Source organism: Nesoenas mayeri, assembly GCF_963082525.1.
Source record: "Nesoenas mayeri genome assembly, chromosome: 4".
NCBI classification, from domain to species: Eukaryota; Metazoa; Chordata; class Aves; order Columbiformes; family Columbidae; genus Nesoenas; species Nesoenas mayeri.
The window spans coordinates 74,630,418-74,640,847 of NC_137540.1; the positions used below are offsets into that span (position 1 = coordinate 74,630,418).

At 49.9% G+C, this 10,430-nt stretch overlaps 1 protein-coding gene across 5 annotated transcripts in view; it reads left to right on the top strand.

The window, feature by feature from the left end:
• The window catches only part of RNF24 (ring finger protein 24), a 30,464-nt gene extending 21,892 nt beyond the window's left edge, over nucleotides 1-8,572 (top strand). For 3 of the 5 annotated variants that reach the window (XM_080343466.1, XM_080343464.1, XM_080343465.1), the window contains 4 exons: nucleotides 2,732-2,774; nucleotides 3,689-3,730; nucleotides 6,400-6,479; nucleotides 7,415-8,572. In XM_080343466.1, coding sequence (XP_080199592.1) covers nucleotides 2,732-2,774; nucleotides 3,689-3,730; nucleotides 6,400-6,479; nucleotides 7,415-7,553 — 304 coding nt within the window. In that variant the 3' untranslated portion in view covers nucleotides 7,554-8,572. The remainder of the gene's footprint in view (nucleotides 1-2,731; nucleotides 2,775-3,688; nucleotides 3,731-6,399; nucleotides 6,480-7,414) is intronic. The other 2 variants (XM_080343468.1, XM_080343467.1) reach the window with 2 other exon arrangements.
• Nucleotides 8,573-10,430: the final 1,858 nt, after the last annotated feature.

Below are 10,430 nucleotides of genomic sequence, written 5' to 3' on the forward strand. Positions count from 1 at the left end.
GCAGGACCAGAAAGCCTCCGAGAGCTCAGCACGGAACAGCCGGGGTTTGAAACAACCCCTGGAATATTTTCGGAGAAGTGAAATTACAGGCAAGGGGGTTTTCCCATCTGAAATCACACCCGAGCCCGGATGGGGAAAATAGTTTTACGGCTGCTCAGCAGACGCACACTGACATCATGTTAAAGTCCTTGGCCAACTTTTTAGCCTTGATGACTTCCCTCTTGAGTTTTCAGAGCGCTTCACTAAATGTTGTATCTTATAATGAGACGCAATATTATTTTCTTTTAAGAAACAGGATGACCATGAGCCAGCACTGGGCCCTTGTGGCCAGGAAGGCCAATGGCATCCTGGGGTGTATTAGAAGGGGGGTGGTTAGTAGATCAAGAGAGGTTCTCCTTCCCCTCTGCTCCACCCTGGTGAGACCACATCTGGAATATTGTGTCCAGTTCTGGGCCCCTCAGTTCAAGAAGGACAAGGAACTGCTGGAGAAGGTCCAGCGTAGGGCAACAAAGATGATTAAGGGAGTGGAGCATCTCCCTTATGAGGAAAGGCTGAGGGAGCTGGGGCTCTTTAGTTTGGAGAAGAGGAGACTGAGGGGTGACCTTATTAATGTTTATAAATATATAAAGGGTGAGTGCCACGAGGATGGAGGCAGGCTCTTCTCGGTGGCAAACAATGATAGGACAAGGGGTAATGGGATCAAGCTGGAACACAAGAGGTTCCACTTAAATTTGAGAAAAAACTTCTGAGTAAGGGTGGCAGAGCCTGGAACAGGCTGCCCAGGGGGCTTGTGGAGTCTCCTTCTCTGGAGACATTCAAGACCCACCTGGACATGTTCCTGTGCGACCTCACCCAGGTGTTCCTGCTCCAGCAGGGGGATTGGACTGGATGATCTTTTGAGGTCCCTTCCAATCCCAAACATACTGTGATACTGTGATACTGTGATTTATTTTAGAAGCATAATTGGCTTCTCCGTCCAGCTGATGCCTGCAAAGCGCTCTGCCGAGCTGTGGAAAATGCGCTGCTGCTTCTTGTGCCATGGAAAGATCCTTTGTTAATAAGAGTTTGAACTGAAAACTCAGAAGGGATGTGATGTGGTTTTTGCTGTTCTGCTGGGTCCTCAGGAGAGAGGAGGCTGCAGGGGGATGGGACGGGCTCTTTGCTCCTGATCTCAAATTCCTGCTGGCACTTTTGGAATAGATTCATCCCCTCTGTCACCATCCCTTGATTTTCTTCAAGGTTGGATGCTTGTGGGGACAAAAAAAGACACCCAAAAAGCCCAAAATTATGCTGAGCACAGTGGTTTGAAAGGTAGGTGGAGGGAAACAGCTTTATAATCTCGTTCCCTGGCGTGGGGAGAGCCCTGGGTCAGGGGCTGTGGGGCATTGGAACAGGCTGCCCAGGGCAGTGCTGGAGTCACCATCCCTGGAGGGTTGGACAGACGGACATGAGGTTCTCAGGACATGGGGCAGTGCCTGGGGTTGGTTAGTGGGTGGACTCGATGATCTTGAGGGGCTTTTCCAACTGAAATGATTCTATGATTCTGTCACATGGGCTCGTCACCCCACGCTGGAACACAGCACAGCCCACCCGCTCTCCTGATAAAAAACCCCAAAATCCCAAGGTAAAGGTTCATTCTCCTGTGATTGTTGGCAGCTTGTTATAGAATTGTGGAATCACAGAATCATATTGGTTGGAAAAGACCTTCAAGATCATCAAGTCCAACTGTTCCCCCAGCCCTGGCACTGCCCCATGTCCTGAGAACCTCATGTCCATCTGTCCAACCCTCCAGGGATGGTGACTCCAGCACTGCCCTGGGCAGCCTGTTCCAATGCCCCACAGCCCTTTGGGGAAGAAATTGTCCCCACATCCAACCTCAACCTCCCCTGGCGCAACTTGAGGCCGTTTCCTCTGCTCCTGGCACTTGTTCCTGGGGAGCAGAGCCCGACCCCCCTGGCTCCAAGCTCCTTTCAGGCAGTTCAGAGATCAGAAGGTCTCCCCTCAGCTCCTGTTCTCCAGATTAATTATCTCTGGTTATTAAATTGCCCCTGTGACAGAGTTGAGAGGTGGAACACATCCCACTGCTTCTCATCCAAAGCTTTCTGCTCCTGTGTTATCTTTGGATAAACCACCATCCTCTGCTTGCCCAGCCCAGCAGATGACCTCTTGTTAAGTGCTTCTTACTGATTGTTTGGGAGGCAAAAGCAGCACAATTGATATTATAACTGAAAATAAAGCTGTGTTTGAGGAACCCTACATTGCCCAAGTGATGGGGACTTTGCTGGGAAAGCTGAGGAGGGAGATCTCTGTCCTTGTCCCTGCTTGAGCAGGAGCGGAGCTCTGCCCAGTGCTGAATACCCATCACTTGGAGAAAAGGTGTTGTGTGCAGGCTGAAAACTGGTGGAAACTGGAGGTATTTGTGGCAGCACCTGATTTACTCCACAGCTTTTGTTGGTGTGATGGCGCAGGGGATGTCTCTGTGCGAAATGAGGGATGTCAAAAGAGGAGAATGGGAGGATGTTGTGCGTATCTAGATGGAGATGTTACCTCTCCAGCCTCAACGGATACTGGCTGCTGCTTAGATGCATCATTTTGCGTGGCAATTCTTCTTTCTGAAATGAAATATTGAAAAAAAAATCATATTTATTCTGGTAAGGAGACAAATGATGTATTTGAGTATTACCCTGATTTTTTTGCTGATCTTCACGTTTCTCCCTTGTTTCGATTGCAGGCTCAGACATCAAGCGCACAAAGAGCTTTACGCCTACAAACAGGTGAGATACGATACCCAGCAAGTTGTCGTCTTCTCCCCTTCATCTTATCTCTAAATCCACGTCGGAGCAGTCGCTCCCGCAGGTTTCCTCACACTGTTCTTCTCCTTGGGAGGCTTTTGGTCTTCAAAGAGAAGTTTCAATGCCCTGGCGAACCTGTGTCCTTGCTGGTTTATTCTTCTTCTGCCAGTTGGGTGCCATTAATCTGCAGTATTCTGCACTTTCTGAGCAGGTCCCCGAGCAATGGGGACATCTGGGCAACCTCTCCAAACCCTCCCTTGATCTCCCCGCTGGGGAGCAGGAATGTGGTCGTATCTCCATCAATGAGACGATGTTTTGTGGGGTCCCAATCTGCTTCCCAGGTTAGACCCAAATGCTCCGGGCCACCTGTAGCCACGGGGCTCTCATAGGGACCTCTCAACCTCCATGTCCCCTTGGCCAACCCAGCGCTCACATTCAAACAAACATAGCCAAGAGGTCAGTGTCAGGTTGCTGCTTCAACGTCCGCGTGTAATTTTTTCTGCCTCTGATGTGTCGTTGGAGCAGGAATCTGGGTGGAGCTGGGCTGATAGGATCTGGTAGCACGTGGTCATCCTGGATTTATAGCTCTCAGCAGGTGTTGAGCATGGGTGGAGTGAAAATCAAGTGGCAGACATCCACGCAGGAGTTTGTTGCAAAGTGTGGGAGTCATTTGGGAAGAAACCTCTTGGATTTGGTCCATGTGTTAGTGATTATAGCTGTGCCAGCCCTGCCTTCCTCCGGTTCCTGCACGGAGGTGAGGACCTGATGCTATGCTGAGTTTACCGGGAGTTTCCAGTTCTACTGGGACACTAAACAGCGTCTTTTCTTCCTGGAGATGTTTGCGGCGGACACTGATGGAACAAAGTGTGTCCTGACCCCGGCGCTTTGTTTTACAGGTTATACTGAAGGAGAAGGTGAAGGAGCTGAACCTACACGAGGTGAGTATGTAGCGTGGTCCAAAACCCCTCACCCTCCTCTTGCTCCAGCTGGGGAGGGGACAGGCCAAGGCCGGCACAGGTAGGAGGGTGCGAAAACTCAAATTTAACTCCTTCAGGAGCAAAATACACCATGAGCAGCGGGTTTTGCTCCACAGCCTCCTACCCTCTTACAGAGAACACGGCAGGGGCAGGTTAATGGCTGCACCAGCACCTCCATCGCTCCCCGATGCTGCTTTTCTCTTTCAGAAAGACTTAATTGCTCGTTAACGCAGCTGGTAAAAGCACATCTGCAAAATGGGTCTGGATTAAACCATCTCCCTCCTCCCCTTTGATCCCCCTTTGTTTTTACTGTATTATTGTTATATATTGCATCATCATTATATATTGCATTCTTTTTATTTGTTGCGTTCTTTTTATTGACTGCATCACCATCATCGTTATTATTTTCCACATTATTATTTTTATTATTTACTACATTATTATTATCGCTATGATCAAAAGCGGTGGCGACAAGAGGAGGCAGACGCTGTGTCTAATCTGTCCCTTGAGGGTGACGTCCCCTCCAGCCCCGCTCAGCGTTGTCACCGTCAGATTGTGACAATATCCAGCACATCTCTACCAGCCACGGTGCTCGGACAGACTAAACCCTGCTGGGATTTGATAGAAATCAAAACTAAACTCTCTCCCCAGCCTCTTGCTCCTCGTGCTCCCCATTTGCAGTTTTGCAAAGAGCTGGTAGGAAGAGGCAGCAAAGGGGAGTCTGCTTGGACATATTATGAATTAAAACCCCCTTTTCCAACCCCAAAACCATTGGGGTTTCTTCTCAGATGCAGGAGGAGGGCAGAGCCCGTGGCAGAGGTAACTCAAAGCGCCCATGACTTTAAATGTACGTTTTCAGGGGGAATTACACCAGTGTCCATTCCATCCCTGCAATGTGGGCACAGAAGCGGCTCCTCACAGGGTCCCTCTGTGTTAACGAGTTAAGAGGAGGCAGAAAGGTGGCTCAGACTAACGACGTTACCCTGATCCACTCTGCCTACCTGCCCTTTGCCCTTTCAAACCCACTAGCTGTTCCCTGCAGGTTTCCAGGCTGTTTTGGGGCCGTGTCCCTATTTCCAACCCCATTTTTTTCCACCAAAGTTGATTTCTGATGGATTTATTTCCCCTAATGACAACAAAAATTCCCACCCGCATCCCAAGTCCACTGCTCTATTAAATACCAGCTCCATTTGGTTATAAGCTGCTATCTATTTTTTAATTCCCAAGCAGAACAAGAACCCATCCCACGTTTCACCCTCTGCAGCCAACAGGCTTAATCCAAAGGGCAGGAGGGTGATGGAGGGAGGTCCCTATTTCTGATCTGCTCACATTAAATTAACTCACAGTGGGATTTTTTGCAGACACACTGATTTAAAACCACTTCCCAGAGTGAGAAGCTCATTGCAGGGAGGATTTGGGAGTTTGCCAGAGCCGGGAACAGCAGCGATAACCCTCATAACCCTCTGTGACCGCTGTTCCCGACTCTCCCGCCATACAGGGATAGAGCAGGTCGAGCTCTTCCCTGAAATCTGGGAAAAGCTGGAAGGATTTTGCTCCATCTCCCTCCAAAACATCCCTTTTTGGGCATTTAGATTTTGATATTTACAGTAAGCACGATGGGGAGGATTTTGCAACATCCCGGGGCGGCTGCCAGGGCTTGCGGGGAAAGTCCCCGCTGAGCTCTGCAGCCTCGTGATTTTGGGTTGGATTTTCCTCTCCCTGGCTTTCCCGGGGCTCCAGATGTGTGTGTTCCTCAGGGGCTGACACCAGCAGCTCCGCCAGCTCCATCAAGAAGTCTCTGATGAGCTTTGGGTGGCCAGAAAGAATCGACGGACTGTCGGAGACTCCCAGGCTAGGGGGGTCAGGGAAGAAAACAGCCAGGAATATCCCAGATCCCTCGAGAATATCCAAAACGGGTCAGGAAAAATGTGGGGGAAGGAGATTTTGGCTGGATCTCTTGCCTGAGGGGAGAAGAGCATGTTTGGCAATGTCTGGGAAGGATTTAGTGGGGATTTCACCCCTCTGGGATGCAGAAACCTCCCAAATGTTTCTTCTACAGCACCGGGGGGGGGGCTGAAAAAAAAGCAGCATCTTGGTTGAAACTTCTAAAACTGCCTGAAAGGAGCTTGGAGCCAGGGGGGTCGGGCTCTGCTCCCCAGGAACAAGCACCAGGAGCAGAGGAAACGGCCTCAAGTTGCGCCAGGGAGGTTGAGGTTGGATGTGGGAACAATTTCTTCCCCAAAGGGCTGTGGGGCATTGGAACAGGCTGCCCAGGGCAGTGCTGGAGTCACCATCCCTGGAGGGCTGGACAGACGGACATGAGGTTCTCAGGACATGGGGCAGTGCCAGGGGTGGGGAAACAGTTGGACTCAATCATCTTGAGGGTCTTTTCCAACCAAAATGATTCTGGAACTGTGAAAACGGGGTTTCTAGCAAAAGAGTTTGCTGTCCCCACCCCCAGCGTATCCTCACCTGCATAAGAAGCCAAATTGCCCTTTTTCTCCCCAACCAAAGGCAGGGGGAGGCGAGCGCCAGGGAGGAGCGGGCAGCTGCCTCAAATCATCGCTTTGGGGAAGTTTTGGTTTTGTTTGGTTTTATTTTTGCTGACCGCCTTCTCCCTTGTCTTTCAGATCTGCGCCGTGTGCTTGGAGGAGTTCAAGCCCAAGGACGAGCTGGGGATCTGTCCTTGCAAACATGCCTTCCACAGAAAGTGAGTTTGGGGACAGGGGACCCCATCCTGTCCCGAGTGGGGTGTTTGTGGGTTCCCCTGCACCTCGCTGGGCTTCCCTTCCACCCCAGTTCCAGGGAATTGCAGCAAAATCCCCTTTATTGAGTGAATTTGAGCAGCAAAGGTCCTGGCATGACCTTGGCAAAACCCCCTTCATTTCGAGATATGTAGATTTACATAGTCCAAAATTCATCTATACATTTGCGTGTGTGTATAGCGATATATCTACATATATAGTATTGATATATCTTTATAAAATACATAGAACCGCTGGAACAGGCTCCCCAGGGAAGCGCTCACAGCCCCGATGCTGTTGATGTTCAATGTCAATGTCTGGGAGACGCGGTTTGACTTGCAGGTCGTCCTGTGGCAATGCATAAGTTGCCCTTGGAAAATGTATTTATATACATTTTATGTGTATATATTTTATAGAAATGTAGAACACTTTAATATGCATGATATATACACATACATCATGTGTATATATATATATATTTTGTAGGTTATATATTTATAAAATGCGTATATTCATCTACACCTTTTTTGTGTGCGTACGTGTTTTATATATTTTGGTGTATGTGTAGACATTTATTTATCTGTTTTATAAATATATCTTTTATATATATATATAAAATACATATATATATATAAAATATATATATATATATATGTACACAAAAATCTGTCTATATATACACACCCACCAAAAAAAAGTCTTAAAATGTAAAGGCACCGAAATGGGGAATTAAAAATCCCACAGCATCAGCACTCTGGGGAGGGTGACAAGGACTCAGAGCTTGCAGATGGTCCCTATAGGGTGGTTTATCCCCCACGAGGTGTCCAGGAAACCAAACCAGGGTTATTTTTCTTGCAGCATCACTGCAATGACCCCCCCATGTCTGTGTTTGCCCCCCCAGGTGCCTCATCAAGTGGCTGGAGGTGCGGAAAGTCTGTCCCCTCTGCAACATGCCGGTGCTGCAGCTGGCGCAGCTGCACAGCAAGCAGGACCCCGGCCCCCCTCAGGGTCCCCTTCCCGGTGCCGAAAACATCGTATAGCTCAACCGTCCCCCCGGACTGCCCCGCCACCCGCCCCGGGGACTCGGGGACAACCAAAGCACTACGGCACCAGCACGGGGGGACGGGCGAGGACACAGCACTTTAAGGGGGGGACACATCCCCGCTGGTTGAAGCAAAAGAGCCCCGCGCCCCAAAAACCTGCCCCTGCGGAGCTGCACTGGGGTGCGGGCGCTCGGGGGTTGGAGGGGACTCGGTGACAACACAACGTCCTTCTTGCAGCGCATCCTCGGCCAGGACGCAGCGTGGGGCACGAAGGAGCCACCCGGCAGCACCCGCCACCTCCTGTGACACTGCGACGTCCCCCTGACCTCCCGGTACGCTCCCCTGCCCCGCTGCCCCCCGCCACCGTCACCAATCGCTGCCCAAAATGCGGGGGGGTGGGACCTGGAACATCACAGCTCTTTCTCTTTGCCATTATTTTAATGGCTTTACCTTTTCACAACCCCCACCTGGAGAATGGGGTGCCCCGTTGGCACCCACTGCTCCTCCAAAAGGGCTCACCGGGGCGGGGGAAGCCACTGTCACCCCACCAAGGGACATCACGGTGACTGTGGTGTGGGGTCCCCGGGGCTTTGGTTACCCCAAACCCTCCCCAGGGATGGCTGCCCCCATGGGCTACCTCAGCGGGGCCATTGGTGCCCCCGACGGGCACGATCTGGGTGTCGTCCCCCCATCCTGTAAATACCCTGCGACTCCCAAGACTGTTTATGGAGCGTGGAGCCTCATAGACGTGTTTATACACTACGAATTCTGCAGCAGAATATTTTTTAAAACATTCGCTGTTTTTTTTCCCTTCTTCTTTTTTTTTCGTTTGGTTGGTTTATTTTTTTTGTAAGCTATATTTTTGTATATTTAATTGCTATTTTAAAATCCTAATAATGCGTCTTTTTTGCTAATCACACTATTCTTAAGGAAAAACGAGGAAAGAGAAAAAAAAACACAACAGCAACAACACGGTTTGCATGTGATTTGACTTGAAATGTAAATAAAAGCAGGTTTTGGAAGTTGGGGGTGTGTTTGCCGGGGGGGTTACACCATAAGCAATAGGATTGTCCCTTGTTGCTCAGCCCTGTGTCACCCTGGGGTGTCCCCAGCGGGGCTGGGACCCCGGTGCTGCTCTGGCCTCTTTTTTGATGGGGGGAAGGTTGGAAAATGGGCTGATCTGGGGCTGTAGGAACGTGGGGTGGAGGAAGCAAAGCTGCCACCTTGCCCTGTCCTGCTGTCCCCCTGTCCTGCTGTCCACCTGTCCCGCTGTCCCCTGTGTGCTCAACACTGGGGGCTGCTGCCCTCTAGTGCTGAGTGTCCCCAGGTCCCACCTGGAGATGTTCTTCAAAAGACAACTCAAGGAACCACCTTCTTGCTGCCTTCCATCATGGTCACGGTCGTGTCCTGCTGGTGGGACAGAGCAGCAGAAGGTCCAGCCCAGCGCAGTCTGGATTTAGCACCAAAGCGCACAAAACATGATGGTTTTTGTTGCTTCTACCCCACGGCTCCGGAGAGATGCGTCGCTTCCAACCCAACCCACAGCATCCATACATGAAAGGCCAAGAGGCCTCCGAAGCACCGATGAGCACCTGCCGACCACGTCATCTTTTGTCAAACCCAAAAGCTGGATTTTTGCCCCCAAATAACACAGAAACACCCTGGCTGGACATCCCAATGCCAGATCGTGATACAACCTGATCCTATTGTGCAGAAACCTATCTTCTCAGCAGCGCAGCCCCACACTCAGGTTTTAGTTAAGCCTGGTTTAAGTGACCTGCTTAACATTACAGCGCTGGGGAGTCGAGCATCAAGGAGGGATCCTCACTACCAGCAACAGGCAAATATTGACATTCTTACTATTTATTTTTTGGTCTCCATTAACATGCTTTGCAATGTGATTTTTCAAAGACCACAACGTGCAGGGAGTGAAAAGTAATTGAGGATTGCGGAGAGTTACTTGTAATAAGCTTCTAAGAAGCAATTGCAAGGACTCGTTCACCCTCATTTCACCGGCGTGTCCTTGGTGTCTCTTCAGATCATTCATCCCTTTGTTGTAGAAGAACAACACACGATGCAAACGTGAGTTTCACGTATGTAAAAATAACTGTAATATTTTATTACAAGAATTAAAAAATTGCCAAAAATTACACACAATACAGTGGGGACTTTGGTGTTGGCCATCAGACCATGCAGGATCTCCTCAAAATCCACAGGAAAAAGGTTTCACCAACCCAACGTCATCTGCATAAAACCCCCGGGACTAACTAAACCCGATCAGCCCACACGTGCTTAAGTATGGCGGTGAGGAGCTAAGCCAGGCCTGGGCACAAGGACATCTTTAAAAGCCAACGTGTGTTTTTCTGTTTGTGTTCCAGGAGTCAAACCAGGGTGAGTTTTGATGGAGGGTGGGAGACACAGCTGGAACGGCAGCTGGTTATATGCCATGTGTTAATATTTTATATGGTGGAGAAGGAGTTAAGTCTAGAAACCTACAACCAGTGATTGAGAAGTGGTGTTTTTAGTACACTTGGGGGATCTTTTGTGCGATTTCACGAGAAATGAATAATATTTGAGGTCTCCGATACAACAGATCCCGAACAGGTTGGGCAGAAAGAAGTGGTGGATGAACCATCCCTGGAGACATCCCAGGCCAGGCTAGACGGGGCTCTGAGCAACCTGAGCTGGTGAAGATGTCCCTGCTCATGGCAGGGGGGAAACTGGGGGAGTTGTGAAGGTCCCTTCAACCCAAACCACCCCACAACTGTTATCCTGCTCAAACCCCTTCCCTCTAAAAGTACCACAATCCACAACACTCACCCAGCAGCGCTGGAAGAGAAATATCCCACAGGATCTCAACTAGCTAGAGCATCC